This window comes from Cricetulus griseus, chromosome 4, assembly GCF_003668045.3.
Source record: "Cricetulus griseus strain 17A/GY chromosome 4, alternate assembly CriGri-PICRH-1.0, whole genome shotgun sequence".
NCBI lineage: Eukaryota > Metazoa > Chordata > Mammalia > Rodentia > Cricetidae > Cricetulus > Cricetulus griseus.
Window position 1 is genome coordinate 58,942,542 of NC_048597.1, and position 17,469 is coordinate 58,960,010.

The 17,469-nt window shown below is 46.9% G+C and overlaps 1 protein-coding gene and 1 long non-coding RNA gene across 5 annotated transcripts in view; one reads left to right on the plus strand and one right to left on the minus strand.

Moving 5' to 3' along the window:
* The window catches only part of Tmem44 (transmembrane protein 44), a 30,945-nt gene extending 29,432 nt beyond the window's left edge, over positions 1-1,513 (plus strand). For all 4 annotated transcript variants that reach the window (XM_027412896.2, XM_027412897.2, XM_027412898.2 and 1 more), the window contains one exon: positions 564-1,513. In XM_027412896.2, coding sequence (XP_027268697.1) covers positions 564-674 — 111 coding nt within the window. In that variant the 3' untranslated portion in view covers positions 675-1,513. The remainder of the gene's footprint in view (positions 1-563) is intronic.
* A 2,572-nt stretch (positions 1,514-4,085) lies between these two features.
* Positions 4,086-11,762, minus strand: LOC118238796. The gene is made up of 4 exons (XR_004769947.1): positions 11,048-11,762; positions 10,332-10,514; positions 8,544-8,651; positions 4,086-5,591 (listed from the first exon to the last, which is right to left on the minus strand). It is a non-coding gene; the product is annotated as an uncharacterized LOC118238796 (long non-coding RNA).
* Between the last annotated feature and the right edge of the window lie 5,707 nt (positions 11,763-17,469).

Sequence of the window (17,469 nt, forward strand, 5' to 3'; positions counted from 1 at the left end):
AGCTGTCCATGTGTGGATGCAAATGAGCTGTGGGGGCAATACCAAGTCAGGGGTGGGAGCTCACTGGACTAAAGCTTCAGAGAACAACAACAGAGGAGCTGTTCCCTTGGGCTGGAAAGAGAGTTGAGTTTATCTGCTCTTTTCTAGGAGTCTTACACATCAAGATTTTGAGCAAGGCTTGGTGAGGGAGGGATTGGAGGAGATGGAAAGGGAGGCAGGGCTAGTTTTCTCAGGGCGGCTACTCTTTCATTCCTTGAATTAAAGCTACACTGTGTGGGGGTGGTGAGGCCAGTGTGGGGACAGGAGATATAACTCAGTGGTGGAACACTTGCCTAGCATGCTCAAGGCCTGGCTTCCACCCCCAACACCACTAAATTAATAAAGCTATATTCTCTCTAGATCCTAGAACACAGGCCTGTGCTTACTAGCTTGTGCTTACTGACTTTCCCTTGTCTTTGCTTGGGTCACGAGACCCAGGATTGGGCTGTCATCTGGGGGTGGCTGGGCTGAATTGTTGGAAAGGATCTGTCACACCAAGTTATCTTTTCTGTCTTTTTCCACAGTGGGACCCCGAAGATGTCAACCTGGAAAGGAACAAGAACAACGTGGAGAGCCTGAGATCACAGATGCACAAGGGCTCTTTGAGCCCGGTGGACTTGACCTCAGACAACTGACATCACTAGGAGACAGTCTATCAGCTCAGAACTCAAGCTCAAGCATCTGCCAGTGACCAGATGGGAACCAACCTACAGTGCCACCCACAGCAGAAATGGAAGCTGCTGCAGAAGCTCCCCAAGGAGTGTGGGATATGGAACTGTCACTTAGCTTGGCTAGTCTACCCCATGGCTCAGAATGGAGCTAAGGCTGTGGGGCCTGTGGACAGATCTGCACATGGCAAGTTTCCTCTGGTGATGAGAAATTTATACGTGAATCCTGTTTGTAAAGATAAGCTTTCTCCCAAAAGACATGGGATCTATTCCCATGAGATTCGAGCATAAATATTGTTCACTTAATAAGAGGATCAACTCACCAAGAGTGAGTTCCAAGATTTGCATCTCCACATGATGCATTCTTCAAGAATCAGCTAAGGCCAGATGAAAGAGTGGGCCCACCAGCAAGGGACCTGGGCACACACACAGGAACTGGCCTCTGCTGTCCAGTCACTGACATACCTGCCACACGTTACGTGGGGCTGCCTGTTCAACCGAATATTTGGAAGATCACTGGCAGGGCAAGGGCAAGCGTTACCCGATCTTGGTAACAGGATTCCCTCCAGCTTAACAAAGTCTGTGCTGGGGCTGGGTTTGCACATTATGGGGCCTTCTGTGCGTTAGGGATAACAGAAGCATGCAAGGGATAAGGGCACGGTGCGAAAGTGCAGTTTCAAGCGTGGCAAGGGTGTTTGAGGATGATTTTGATACTGTGACCACGAGTGAGGGGAAGAATAAAGGGAATAGGGCAAGGCAGGAGCAAACACTTGAGTGAATAAATCTTGGTTGAATGGATTAAAATATCTCACAGTGGAGTACAGGAATAAGTCTGAATCCTAGTACACAAGTCGGCCACGAGAGGAACTGGGAGAAGTGCCAAGAAGCACAGCTCTGCTCCCAGCTGGCCCGTGACCACCTATGACTCAGCTGCCGCTGCTGCCCCGTTTCTCCTGAGGGGCGGTGCAAGTCTCAACAGCGTGAAGAACCGGTACCAGTGGAAGCTGGTTGGTTGTGCAGGTTTCTGCATAGAGCCTCGTTCCCTGGCGACCTAAAATTCAAAGCTACTTTATCTGCTTTGAGTCCTTCGTTCTCTTGTGAGGGAGCTTGCTGGAGTCAGCTTTGCTCACGGAAACCACTTTGAGGAAAGAGGACCACTGGGCATGGGATGGAGTGGAACATTCCAGCCCAGAGCACAGCAAACTAGAGGCAGGGAAGGCTGCGGTCCAGCCAAGGAAGGAGAAACCTGACTGGGCCCACGTAGTTTAGAAAGGAGAGAGCTGGAAAAGAACCAGGCTATGGAGACTAGGGAGTTAGTACTGATGCTGTAGCCACACAAGACACCAAAACAGGAAGGTTTTGCTCAGGTAGGCTACAGTTAATGTCTCCAGCCCCAATTAGTGCATTTCTTATCCCACACTTTTCATGAAGCAGAAATGTAGTCATGGGCACAGAGTAAACATGAGACACATGCTTAAAGTATATTCCTTTGAAAAACAGAAAAAAGGCCAGGCGTTGGTGGTACACGCCTTAAATCCCAGCACTCGGGAGGCAGAGGCAGGTGGATCTCTGTGAGTTCGAGACCAGCCTGGTCTCCAGAGTGAGTGCCAGGATAGGCTCCAAAGCTACACAGAGAAACCCCGTCTCTAAAAAACAAAAAATAAATAAAAATAAAAACCAGAAAAATCAGGGACTGTAAGAGGCCAAGATAACCTCAAAACCATGTGACCCTCCTACCCCAGTTTTCCAAGTGCTGGGATCACAGGTGGAGCCACCATGCCCAGTCTTGTACTTTATAGATAAGGAAACATGCCCAAAACAGTAACAGTAACCAAAGCATCAGCCCCACAAGTAGAAGTGGCCATAATAATGACAGTGAAGGCCCTGCTTAAACTCCTGGAGTCCAGGTATGCTATCTGCCCTGAAATCTGTCTGATTTAGGGGGTGCTCTGATTACTAAGTTCTCCTAACAGCTTGCCTGGAGGGCCGTGGCTCAGGCGGGTGAATGCCTTCCTAGCATGCACAGGGCCCTGGCTTGTCTCTAGTACAGCATACAGGACATATAGTGAATGATACACACCTGGAATTGAGAGGCAGAAGCCGCAGGATTAGAAATTCAAGGTCATCTATCTTTAGCTACACAGCAAAGGTTAGTGTGGGACATAGGAGACCTTGTCTCAAGAGAAGAAAACAAAATAGTATAGGTCTTGCAGAACTAACCACTTTAAACCCATCCAGGAGTCACTCCAGAAAGAGGTGTGTGAGGACAAGGACCATCTGATGATATGTGCATGTCTGTTTCCAAGAGAACTGAGTCACTAGTCTAAGGAGGCACTGGGCACAAGAGCCTATTCCCAGGGCCAGTCTCCTATTCCCAGGTCTGAGGCAGTATGCTGTCAGTCCTCTTTCTGGCTCAGTTTCCCCATCTGTAACATGAAAGGCCAAGCATATCTCACACTTGTTAATCCCACACTTGAGAAGTTGAGACAAGAGGACTTCCACAAGTTCAAGGTCAATCTAGCAATCAAGACCCTGTTTCAAAAGACCAACAAATCAGACAGGGTGTGGTGGTGCAGTTAATCCCCGTACCCAGAAGATGAAGGCAGGAGGATCTCTGTGAGTTCAAGCCCAGCTTGGTTTAGACATTAGAGTTCCAGGACAGCCAGGGCAACATAGTGAGACCTACCCTAAAACCAAACCAAACAACCAACCGTCACTGACCTGGGGATACAACTACAGCTTGCCTAGCATGCTTGGGGCCTTGGGTTCCATCCATGAATAGAAGTTTTTCTTCCTTTTTTCTTTCATGAATATGCCAGTCAGCGTTTCATATGTAAGACTGACGTCTTTACAAACACTCAGAAATCTTATATGAAGGTAGGTTCCATATACGCCTTGAAAACAGCTATCATTACATAGGGTATACTTCTGCTTCAATTTACTATTTTTTTTGTGTGTATGTATGTTGCACCTGCACCAAGGAGCATGTGTGGAGGTCAGAGTGACCACCTGCAGGTGCCAGCTCTCTCCACCGTGTGGGTTCTGGGACTTGAATCGGGGTTTCAGTTTTAGCAGCAAGCAGCTTTACAAGCTATACCCCATCCCCCACCCCCCACCGCCCCGCTTAAATTTCACTACCCACTTAAGATAAATACTAGGGCTAAGATGTAACTGAGTGGTATAGTAAGTGCTTGGTGTGAGGGAGTCCCTGGGTTCGATTTCTAGCATCAAAAATGGTCAAAACCTTCACAATGCTTCCAAGTTCTCTGCACATCTCCCTCCTGCCCCTCACGTTTTTTTGCAGCTTGTGCACTTTGACCTGTACTCTTCCACTCGTCCTTTCTGAAGTTCAAAGGCAATGCATGGGCAGAGGGGGCTCTGCTTCAAACAAACAAACAAACAAACAAACAAACAAAAAGAAACCAGGTACACTGTAGTGTTCAAGAACTCTTTTAATTAGTGAGAGACTGTCTCTGACAAGTTCAAGACCGGTGCTAGAGCAAATGACACAGAGAACGCCTAATATGAGCAAGGGACTGGTGGCACTGGCCTGTAATCTCAGTTATTCCAGGCCAAGACAGGAGGGTGGCAAGATCTCCAAGCTCCAGGCTAGCCTGGGTAATTTTGCAAAATCCAGTCTCCAAGGTGAAAGGGATTTTTTTTTTTTTTAAATTAAACGAGGGGGAGCCCAGAGGCAAAGCACGTGCCTAAAACACGCTATGGCTCTGGTTTCAATGCCCAGTGCCGAAGAACGTTTAATCTGCCTTTTCTTTGCCTAAATCTGGCAGCCGAACATGGCACTGGGCATTTGAAACTGCTGCTTTCGAGCAGGGTAGGTCGTTCGGGAACCCTGCCGGCGGCTGCCAGTGTGGGAGGAGGAGGCCGGGGCGTTTCTTCTTCGTATTCCCCGGGGTCTACAAGGCTCACCCTCGACGGCCCTCGCGCAAGCAGTGTCCCCTGGCAGCGGGACCGCACAGAGCAGAACTGAACCAGGATAACAGCCCCAGTTGGGGCCATTTGCTCCACCGAGGGGCATTTCCGGGAAGGAAGGAAACGCAGGACCCGCGCGTGCGCACCGCACCCTGCTGCCACAACCTCAGCGAGCAGACTTCTCCCATTGGGCTCTTGTCCTTTGCCAGGGCGTCAATGGTTTAAAAGTCTTTCCCCATTGAGTTTTTAAAAGACAGTTACAAGACCGTTCTGTCGTGCATTTGCGACTGTCCTGCCTGAAGCTGCAAACCATTCTACCTAAGTAATCCAACTTTTTAAAAAACAAAAGCGCAGGTGCATGATTTAACAAAAGAAAAGCAGATGGTGCCAAAGTTTATTAGGAAAACAGCTCTCTGATCGCAAGTCTCCAACAGCCCTACTTTCATCTTCCGCTGGGTGTTTTGTTTTGCCGCCAGAAACAAGACATTCTACCCGATCTTTGAACAAGGTCAGAGTTGATTGCGTAACAGTAAGTTCAAAAGTCTAGATTTTCCTTGGTAGCAGACAACTAGCAAGCACAAGTTCTTTTATTTTGATCTTAATTATTTAATACTAACTCTCAGATCACACACTGCACACCACCATGTAATTGGACATCTATTGCGTGCATGGGATACAGAATAGCTACGAAGTGTTAAAGGGGCGGCAGAGTCAGGGGCTTGCTGGAGGCAGGTGCAGAGAGCTGGTGCCGATGCAGATTACAGCAGGTGGTAGACAGATACCAACAAACACAGTCTGAACATTGTGCTAAAGGCAGAGAGCCAAGCCACAGGGTCACGATGGTCCAGCCTAACTGCAGAAGCTCAGGATTATGGAGGCGAGATGGATGACCGAATTTGGACAAATGGACAGACAATGCAACTCCAGTAGTGGAGACTGAGCTAAACTGAAACCCTGGAGACAGTAGAAAAGTAGGTGGGGTCATTGGTATTGCCCTGTTAGGTGTCCTTTCTATGTGATCTAGGTGAGGGTTTAGTTTTGATAAGTTATTGGGTCTGGTTTTACCGATAAGGGTTTAATTACACCCGTGTGTTCTTCTGTTCCTAACATACTTTAAAAAATGTGTAAGTGATACATTTTTACTTTTGGGCATATGTTCTTAATAAGTCTGGCCCTCATGGGTGTTGCTGGACTCATGATGGTGTCTTCATGTACAAGGTACACACTCACCCTGTCTCTGAATATGCACTCATACAATGGAGCCAAAGGATGCTTGAAAAATGGAGTTACATAAGGCAAGGCACAGCCTGAAAGCCGCTGTTTCTAACACCGAGGGATGGTCTAGAGCAAGGCACAGCATGGTCTCCACTCTTGTACCTTCTAAGCAAGCACATCACCACTTAGTTTTATCCCCAGACTCCAAGCTGCTTTCCAGATACAAGTGCCAAGATTTTAACTTTCTTAACTAGATCATCTCCAGCTCCCACTGAACACCGGCTCAAGAGTCAGTAGTTAGGCAGGGACACTGGCAGATCAAGAAATGGAAACCACTATAGTCACTGTGGAGCCTTCCCACCAGACCTCTTGGGTATTCCCTAGCTAGAACCTGGCTTCTGAGTTACCAGGTCATGTGGACCTGAGCCCTCTCTAACTACATGCAAACAAAACACTCATATACACAAAAGTAAATAAATCTTCAAATTTTTAAAATAAAAAGCAAAAAGTAAAAACTATTCAATACAATGTCAAGTAACAGAAGTCGAACACAAGAGAGCATGCAGCATCACTGGCAATTATAATCACGGATTCATGTAGTTGTGGTTTCTAGGCTGTAGGAGCACCTATATAATTTTAAAAAAATATAGCTCCCCAGGTTAGGGGTGTAGCTCATGGGTTGCCTAGCCTGTGTTCCACCCACCCTTGCCACAAAATGTCTCCCAGTAAAATTCCTTGGTCTTCAAAGTTTGTAGCACAAATACCTTCTATTCTATTTCAAGAGAAGCCCTTGGGCTCAAGCAGATGCTGTAGTTCAGCTCATTGCCCATCATGTCTTATAAGACTCAAGAAAGAAAATAGAAGATCCGGTAGAAACGATTCCCAAACTGGAGACAAGTGCCAGAGAGAGCCCCTGGGAAACAACAGCTAAGTTGCTATTTAAAACCATGGCGAGGTGGGGAGAAGAACAATAGAGGAGACTCAAAAGACAGAAACATTCTATTGCCTTGTGTTTGTTTGTTTTGCTTTTTCAGACAAGGTCTCTTTACATAGCTGTCCTACGTTGACCAGGCTGGCCTCAAAGTCACCTTCATCTGCCTCCTGAGTGCTGGCATTAGAGGCAGGCATAGCCACACCTGGCTCTTCCTAGAGATGGATTTTTTTTTTCCAAATAAGTTGTAGATTTAAAGAAAGGCTCTCAGGCCTGGCGGTGGTGGCACATGCCTTTAATCCCAGCACTTGGGAGACAGAGGCAGGTGGATTTCTGTGAGTTTGAGACCAGCCTGGTCTACAAGAGCTAGTTCCAGGACAGCCTCCAAAGCCCCAGAGAAACCCTGTCTCAAACCCCCCTCTCCCCCAAAAAAGAAAGGCTCTCAGTGCTGGTCCGGTCTGAGAAGGCTCTCTGGGACATCAGTCACATTTGCCAGCAAGTCCCTAAAGTCCTCAGGCTCTGTGAATGGAATAGATGGCCAGGGGCCACTTTTTAGCATCTTCCTAGGCGTGGCTGGGTGCCAAGCAAAGCAATACTCTCTGGCCAGGATGGGTAGACAGATTCCAGTTGGTCTGGCCCTGAGAAAATAGCAGGCCCTGTGACTTAGATGGGGTGCCTGGTGCGAGTCTGATAAGGTGCCTCTGTGGCTGGAGGAATGGGGGTGCACTGGGCTCAGAAAGCAGGACAAACGGAAAGCCTGGAGCGTCCAGACAAGGAAATTCTCTGCCTGAATTGCCTTTTCCTATTGAGATAAGATAATATACAATAAAACACAGGGCTATGAAGTGCTGCCTACACGCCCAGCATAGCAGCCAGCATTCAGGCCTGGCTGAGGCATGAGATTGTCTTGGGGGGGGGGTCTCCTCCTGGCTCTGGCTTGCTACACAAAAGACAGTCATTGACATTAGACCCAGAAGGCACGTCCTGACTCCTACAGCTCACCAGTTGTGGGATTCTGATCCTTTTCTTTCTTTTTTTTTTTTTTTTTTTTTGGCAGAGTCTTACAGTGTAGCACAGGCTGACTTCAAATTCACTGTGTACCCCCAGGCTGGTCTTGAACTCTTGATCCTCCGGTCTCAGCCTTCCCATTACTGGGATTATAGGTGTGAGCCACTGGGCCTAGCTGTCGTGGTTGTTGTTGGTTTTTTGTTTTTGTTTTTTTTTTTCAGTTTTTTCAAGACAGGGTTTCCCTATGTAGCTTTGGAGCCTATCCTGGCACTCGCTCTGGAGACCAGGCTGGCCTCGAACTCACAAAGATCTGCCTGCCTCTGCCTCCCGAGTGCTGGGATTAAAGGCGTGCGCCACAATGCCCGGCCCTAGCTGTTATTATGATTAACCTCACATATATGTCCACCTCTTCTGCCTGCTAGGAAATTAAAGACTCCTAAGGAGCCATGACAGAGCTCTTCAAGCTCCAACACATCATGAAGAGAGATCAGCTGTGTCGCCTTATAGCACAAAGGATTTCATTTATATAGGTTTCCCCATTTTCAGGACCAGATACACTTCTCCTTCAAACTCACCCCGATGTCTTTTAATGCCTGGGCATACTTTAATTACTCAGCTGTGTGTACGATTAAAGTTGTGAGCAGGCAAGACTGAAAAGACTTGGAAATATGTGACTGCAGTAGCAGAGTGTGTCACCCTGTTCATAGAGCCTTAGGCAGGAAGTAGATCCCGGTAGGAATCTAGTGACTCACCTATTGTCCCAAGTGAGTCAGTGTCCCAGGAGGGCCAGTGCAGGCAGCTGCCAGAGAAGATGGAAGGCAAGGTCTAGGTTTGGACTGGATCAGTGGCTCTTCTTGTCACTGTGACCAAATAACCAAAAGAGGGGACTTGAAAGAAGGAGAAGGGAAGGCAAGGGAGCAGGAGTATGTTCACATTTCTGCCACAGTCGGGAAGCCCAGAGACATAAATGCTGGGCTCCACTCAGTTTCTCCTTTTTATTTAGTCCAAGACTCCAGTCCACAGGGATGGAGGCAACCACATTCAGGGAAGGTCTTCCCTACTCAGTTAGACCTTTCTAGAAACACCCTCCCAGACTCTCCCTGAGGTGCATTGCCACAGCGATTCTAAATCCAGTCAAGCTGACGTTGAATAGCCATCTGAGATGTTGGCCTTAATGGCTGCACCAGGGAGGCGGAGCAGATCCAACCGAACACAGAGAGAACGGATGCCCTATGACTGCTTGGAGAGTGCCCTACCCCTGAGCTGCACCCCAGCTCTGTTTATTACCTTCCTTAGTTTCCTCAGCTGTAAAGTGAGATAATTAGTATCTTCAGGTCACACAGGGTTGTGAGACAAGAAATGTTTCTAAGTAAAACGGTAATTTCACCTTTCTCTGGACTCACAGTTCCCAGGAGACAGGCCAGTGCTTCAGCTGGCTCTCTTGGTGCAGAACAAAGGTCGCATTCTCTCAAGAGACTGGCATTAAGTTAGGCTTCACTAGCTGTCCTATGAATGGGGTCACATTTCTGCTCCCTTGCCTAACTTATCCCTTCATCTTCTTTGGTCTTCCCTTCCTGTATATTCACTCAGCTAATGCTTTCTGAGGGCTTAGTGTGTGCAGGCCACTCTGCATCTGGGAAGAGTATAAAAAACACCCTGTCCTGCCCTGTGTTGACTGGAGAAGAGAATACGGTGCCTCGGGGAAAGGTTGGGAGGTATTTCTGCTGCTAGAGTTTTTCTAATGCTAGAGCAGGGAGGCATTTACCAAGGATACGACCTTTGAGTCTAGCTTGGAAGAGCTAATCATGATCTCCCGAGGTGGGGGAAGGTCAAGAGCACAGAGCACATGGGCGTACATATCTTGCCCATGGATGACTACAATTGCCTGTCCCCTTATGACAGAAAGGCAGTTTCAGGCATGCACTGCCAGAAGCTTCTCACTAAGCAGGAGGATTTAAAAACCAGACAGTTCCTGGAAACAGGCCCGCCTGTTATTTCTGGGTTGTGACCATGACTAAATTAAGGTAACAGTCCCCCACCCTGACTGTGCTTCAGGATTACCTGTGGTTTGGGTTCGGTTTGGATTTCATTCACATTTCCTGGCCCCACCCTTCATGTATTTAGTGACTGGGTCTGGGACCCCATAACTGCATTCAGCTTTTGCAGATTTTGAGAGCAGAAATATTGCTTCATACTTGTTTTTCTGGGTCCACACTAGAGACTGAACATGGGCCAGTGTGGTGGTACTTGCCTGTAATCCCAGCTCTCAGTAGATGGAGACAGGAGGGTCAGAGGTTCAAGGCCAGACTGCTACATAGCAAGCCCCCTGCACTAATATTTGTAGTAAATGAATACGAGTCACTTAAAATATATCTATTGACAAGAAAGTGTATACCTCCAAACACAATGCATCAACAAATAAATACGAACAACCAAAAGGCACATAGTAAGGGTTAGTAAGGACATACAAAGTACTACACAGTAAGTAAATAATAAGAAGACACCAGTACTGGGTAAAACCAAGAAATACTAGTCGTCACCTCTGCTGTGACTGCTTAATGCCTCCAGGTGTCACTGTCGGACACTGGTCCTCCTATGTCTTCAGCTGGCTCCAAGGAGGCTTTTCATAGCAGGAGGTCGGGGCAGCTTTCACCTTTGCTGACCTTGGCTCACTCTTGAGTGATACAGCAGTTCACCTGTAGAGGCTCCGCCCAGTGCACCTGCTGGTTGGGAATATCTGGTTCAAGTCCTGTCCTGCTGTCTGAGCCACACCTCCCCCCTCCATGCTTCTCTTCCCCAGAGGGGTTGCAGCTTTGCTTTGATTCCACCTTTGGGTGGAACTAATAGCCATTTTCTCAGGCAGAAGGCTCTACTTGGTGGCTCCCATTATCCTCTAGATCAGTGGTTCTCAACCCTCCCAAGGCTGCAACCCTTTAATGCTGTTCCTCAACCTTCCTAAGGCTGCAACCCGTTAATACACTTCCTCATGTGTGGTGGCCCCAACCATAAAATTATTTTCCTTGCTATGTCATAACTGTAATTTTGCTGTTATAAATCATAATGTAAATATCTGTGTTTTCCGATGATCCTAGGTGACCCCTGTGAAATGGTTCTCCCCTACACCCAAAAGGGTCACAACCACTGCTCTCTCTAAAGCAGCGGTTCAGGACTATCAACACCTATACTCCTAGCGAAGCCAATGCCGGGGATCCCAAGACAGGTATCTGTTTCCTTAAGGAAGGAGAAAAATCCCCACATGCTTAAAATCTCTGCTTGGAAACCATACGATGTGTGGATTGTCCAAAACCTCCATGCAGCCAAGAAAAAGGATCGGTGGGTCAGGAAGCTTGAACCGTATTGGTTGTTGTAGGTCACCTGTAGAGATGGGAGACTTTGTGCTTATTCATATGAGGCTGCAGACACAATGGAACTACATCAAAGACGTGCTGAGACAGTTCTCAGATGGCCTGCTGACTGCATCCCCTGGGCAGCAGAGTCTCTGCAGGTGTCACACTCACAGCAGTCTCACCAGTAACACTGACTGATTCAGTGACCTGGGGTGGGGGTAGAGAGGTGGGGAGGAACCCCAAATCCTGGTAAGAAGTCACAGAGAGGCAGCGAGGGCTGGGGTAAGGCAGAGGACTGCCCACATATTCATGCCTAGTTGGGGGCTTGTGCAGCAGGAAGGGCATCGCAGATAAAGTCCAATACATCAGAGCCGTCAGCAAAGCTGGGAACAAGTTGCAGTTTCCAGATTAATCTCAAATCTCTTGACAAATAATACATTGCCTATCTGGCCGTCAGGTCATAGTTTGAGATGGAAGAAAATGTGTGTACCCAAAGCATCTGTGGGAGCCGAGGTAAAGCCCCTGGGAATCCAAGCAGGAAGACAATTGTGGCCAGTGGTCAGTGAGGAAAGCCTGGTGCTCCGATGACCTCATGGCTCTTTGCTAGACACTCCCTTCCCTCCTGCCCACCTCCACCCTCCAGCATATCAGACAGATGACTGCATGAGCACAGGGGAAAAGTGTTCCCCACAGATAACACTCATTCTCACGTGTGGCTGCCCACCCACTGCCTTGTCCCCCGAATGTCCCCTGACAACATGCTGAGCAAGGCTGAGTGAGTCAGTGGGAACTCACGCACTCTCTCAGCAGACCCAGGAGTGTTTGAAGATTGCACAAGGGCAAATGCCTGGCCATGCCTTGAATTCTTTGTGTGAAATTTTCAGCTCTGACAACGCAGGTCACATTTTGTTCCCTGGTTCACGACACATGATTTTGTCTTCTGAGCAGTTTTTGCCACAAGGATAGTTTCGTGTCTCCTCAGAGGGGCTGAGAAAGAGACAAGCTGAAGAAGCACACTTGACTCGGTGATCCAGCCTCTGGAGCCCACACCTCAAACAGAACCTCCCTCCCCAACAAAAAGGTGGTGACTGTCCCTAATGGTCTGCTTGCTACCGCTGTGTTTTCTGTTCTGCAAAGTTGGAACCAGTATTTACCCCTAGTGCATGAATGGGCTTTGGGAGCCCATTCCCTATGGAAGGATACTCTCTCAGCCTAGATACATGGGGGAGGGCCTCCATCCTACCCCAAATGATGTGACAGACTTTGATGATTCCCCCATGGGAGGCCTCACCCTCCTGAGGAGTGGATGGAGGGTGAGATGGGAGGAAAGGAGGGACAGGCAACTGGGATTGGTATGTAAATAAGATTGTTTTTAATTTAAATGAAAATTAATTAAAAACAAAAACTAAGTTAGTGACGGATAGGCAATAACATAAGCCCTGAACCCAGAGCCCCCCTGGTGTCACCACAGACAGAAAATAAATGCAAAGAGATCATGCACACGAGTGCTTCAGACCTTACTGCTCCCTGGCTCTTTCAGGCCTGGTTAAATATTTGCTTAAATATTTGGGAATTTACACAATAGCTTTTACTAAAGCTGGGGTGGGCAATTACGTGGTGGGAAGTCATGTGACTGTCCGAATTGAACCAATTTGTCAAAGACCATTTTCCTCTCACCCCCCCACCACACCCCACGATAAGATAGGGTCCCGAGAGCACAATAATCTTTTCCTGAGATACAATTTAGAGGCTCCCAAGAAAAGAAACAACAGGGAGGCTAATTTTGGCTTTTCTGAGACTAAAGAAAAACACACAGGCTGGCGCTGTCCTGCCCCAGGAAGCCAGGGTGGGCCCCGTTTTGTCTCTCCAGGGTATCTGCTCAGATCACCAGAAGTTTGGGGGAACAATAGAATGAGTGAGGGGAAGATGGGAACAGAGTCTGACCCTTGAAGCAGTGACCATGCCTGAGCCTCGCCGGGGCTCCACACAGATACCTGCATTTCAGGGTTAACATTTTCTTGAACTGTTTATTCCTTACCATCCCTCCCCAACTAAACATCTAATAAACTAAGTGTTGGGATTCCTTGAGACCCAGCTGTGGCCATTATGCTCTTCGGGGGATCCCCTCCGGGTTTCACTAAGTTGGTATATACTTAACTTTTTTCTTTTTTCCTTGCCACATTTGACTTTCTTCTGATTCTTAGAGGGATCCATGGTTAAAAAACAAATGAAAAAGCCCAGTGAGCTTTGCTAACAATGGTCAGATTTCAGTGTAGCTTCGAGTCTTCAGTCTCCCGTTCCTTTTACAGTAGTCTGGGTGAGGCTCACACATCTGCCTGAGTTCAGGGTGACACCCAGGCTGCTGTTCTGCAGACCACACTTGTGTAGCAAAGCCAGGGGCAGGGGTGGTAATTCACGCCCCCTGAGCTTGTCTGGTAGCCACAGCCTCCTAACTGAGCTCCAGTTCTTCCGTTCAACTCCAGTCCACTCCTGTTGTCACCGGAGGGATCTCATAGCACATTGCCAATGTCATTTTCCTCCTTCCTTAAAAACCTTCTATGATATGGCTAGAGAGAGGGCTCAGTCACTGAGAGCATACATTGCTCTTCCAGAGGACCCGAGTTCAATTCCAAGCACCCACATCTGGCTGCTCATAACCACCTATAACACCAGCTCCATGGGATCTGATTCCTTGGGTCTCTGAGGCCACCTGCACTCACATGTTTAATACCTGTACACACACACACACACACACACCACACTTAAGAGTAAAATAAGTTGGGAAGTGGTGGCCCATTCCTTTAATCCCAGCACTTGGGAGGCAGAGGCAGGCAGACCTCTGTGAGTTTGAAGCCAGTCTGGGCTACCAAGTGAGTTCCGGGATAGCCAGGGCTACACAGAAACCTGTCTCAAAAAACAAAAACAAACAAACAAAAAAAGATAAAATAAATATTTCTAAAAGTCTGTGTCCATAAGCAAATGTGTTATAACTGGTCTCCATTCTATTCTCCCCACTGTATAGGAATGGGAACAGTCATACTGACAATAAGGGGCAACGGAGCCAAGGGTGTGTCTGCGAGGCTTTCAGCCACAGGCTTTCCCGTGCTCAGGAAGCAGGGACAAGCGTGACTAATCCTGACATGTTCTCCATTCCCTGCCTGCACCATAGTCTTCCAGGACGCTTCGTTCTTTCTGTGGGGAGCAGACTTTCTTGGTAGAGGTCACTTTTGTTGGCCATTTCCTGTCAGTTGTCCCTGAGTTTTCAGCAAAGCTGTACATTTAGTTGAGGATTAAGAACTCTCTGGCCCAGCAATGGTGACACACATATTTAGTCCCAGCACTCAAGGAGGCAGAGGCAGGAGGATCTCTGTGAGTTTGAGGACATCCTGGTCTATAGAGTTCCAGGACAGCCAGAACTACACAATGAAACTCTTTCTCAAAAAGAAAAACAAAAACAAACAGCAACAACAACAAAACTCCAACTCTCTGTCTCGTTTAACATTTATTTTATTAATACTGCCCAAGAGCAGGTGATTCTCGTTGGGCATAAGTGGTGCACACCTTTAATCCGGCACTCAGGAGGCAGAGGCAGACGGATCTCTGAGTTCGAGGCCAGGCTGGTCTACAAAGTGAGTTCCAGGACAGTAAGGGCTACATAGTGAGACCCTATCTCAAAAAAAAAAAAAAATTAAAAATGGTGTGTCTAAGGAAATAAGAATTTGTGGTCCCAATGCCCTACTCCTTTGATGAGCTGGTAATTAATTTTTAAGGTTCTTAGCAGTCTTCTTTGTTTGGTTTTGCTCCCAATAGTCTCACTATGTAGCCCTGACTGGTCTGAACCCATTATGTAGGCCAGACTGGCTTTGAACTAACAGAGCCTTGTCTACCTCTGATTTCTGGGATTATAGGCATATGCCTACTATACTCAGTCCAAATTTTTTTTTTTTTTTTTTGAGACACGGTCTCACTTTGTAGCCTTGACTGGCAGGGACCTCAGTATATAGACCAAGCTGGCCTCTAACTTAGAGAGATTCTCTTGTTCTGCCTCCCAAGTGCTGGGATTAAAGGTGTGTTCCACCATGTTTGTTCCAAATCCATTTTTAAGTTATGTCTGTGTTAAGGCTGAGTGAGTTTATGTGTACCACGTGCATGCAGCTGCCCAAGGGGGTCAGAGGGTGTCAGATGCCCCGGAACTGGAGTTACAGGCCATTGTGGGTACTGGGAATGAAACCTGGATTCTCTGCAAGAGCAGCAACTGCTGCTGAGCCATCTCTCTAGCCCCCTAGCAAACTTTCAAGATGTAACTTTCAGGAGCCACCAAACTGTATGTATATACGACTATTGTAAAGATACTGAATTATGATGATCCTGCCCAAATCCATGCTGTTGGGCATATTACCTTCTTTCCCTGAGTACCTTCTTATTAACCTCACTTAAGAAAAATTAAAATCCTCTTTCTGGCCTGCGTGGTAGTGAATGTCTTTAATCCTAGTGCTGGAGAGGCAGAGGCTAGCTGAGTTGTACAGAGTCTGCTCTACAGAGCAAGTCCCAGGATAGCTAGGGCTATACTGAGAAATCATGACTCAAAAATTTAAAAAAAAAAGACTTTAAAAAAAATCTTGCTCAAGGCCAGTCTGGTCTACAGAGTGAGTTCCAGGACATCCAAGACTGTTATACAGAGAAACCGTCTCAGAAAACCAAAACAAACAACAACAACAAAACAAAAAACCCAAAACAAAAACTCTCCATGGCTGGGGAGCAGGCTCAGTCAGTAAGTGCTTGCCATGCATGCACGAAGGACCTGAGTTCAGATTCTCAATACTAAGGAAAGGGCCAACACAGAGGCACACTCCTATAGCTCCAGTTCCGGCAGGGTGCACAGACCAGTAGGTCTGTAGAGTTTATTGGCTACAACAAGGCTAACCTTGTTGAAGTGATGAGCTCCAGGGTCAGCAAGAGACTCTGTCTCCAAACAGAGATGGAGAACAATTAAGGAAAACACCTAACATTGACACTTCTGGCTTCCACCTGCACACACACACACACACACACACACACACACACACACACACACACACAAACGCACGCACGCACCCACACTAGTGCATATACATATTGTCTAGATCCAAAAGGAACTCAGGACAAATGGCTAACTATTGTGTCTATTAGCACACCAGTACCTATAGCTCCTCTTAGCTCTTCTCACCCACCCCCTACCCTAAACCTTCTCTAGCTCACTGGCTTCCTTGCCCCCAGCTTCTCATTCCTATATAACCCTGCCATTTCAGCCATGTGCCCTCTTGGCTTTCTCTTTTGCTCTCTCTCTTTTCTTTTCCTGTCTTCTCTTCCTCTCTCACTGCCCCCTTCTCATGGCCCTGTTCAATCTCTGTTTAGTCTACAACTTTCTCTCCCTGCTGTGGACTCTTCCAGATGCCTCTGTCTGTCCTCTCCCTCATATCTACAATAAAACCCTTTTCAACCATACCTTAGTGTGGTCATGTCCTTAGTTTATACATCTGGTGCCAAACCCCCAATTATATACATACCACACACACACACACACACTCATGAGCATGTACATACCACACACACACACACACACACACATGAACATGTAAACACCATACACATACACAAGAATACACATACCATACACACATAAACACATGAACATATACATACCACAAACTCGAACATATAAATACTCCCCCCGACACACGAGCATATTAATGCACACAATTTTTTGTATATATATATATATATATTTATATTTATATAAAAAGACTAATAATAGCAGTATGTTATGCATCAATAGCAGCAACAGCTTTTCCAGGTTCTGCAGTCATTTGAACAAAATTGTAGCGACATCCAGCACACTCCATTTAAAAACAACAACAACAACAAACAACAAACAACAAAGTAAAAAACAAAATCCCAGAAAACAGCACAGTTCTGTTACTCTTGTGGTATCTGGCACCATTTTTTTTAATTAGCTTCTCAATCATCATCTGGAAGAAACCATTCTGAGCAACATCATTAAAAACAGCTCTGATAAAGCATTGTCACTACTATGTATCATAAAGCAGGTCCACATATGAGTGAGTATCATGTTTGTGTTTTTGTGATTGGGTTACCTCGCTCAGAATGGTTTCTTAGAGTTCCATCCATTTTCCTGCAAATTTCAAGATTCCATTGTTTTTTTCTGCTGAGTAGTACTCCATTGTGTAATTGTACCACATTTTCTCTATCCATTCTTCAGATAAGGGGCATCTAGGCTGCTTCCAGTTTCTGGCTAATACAAATAATGCTGCTATGTACATGGTTGAACAGA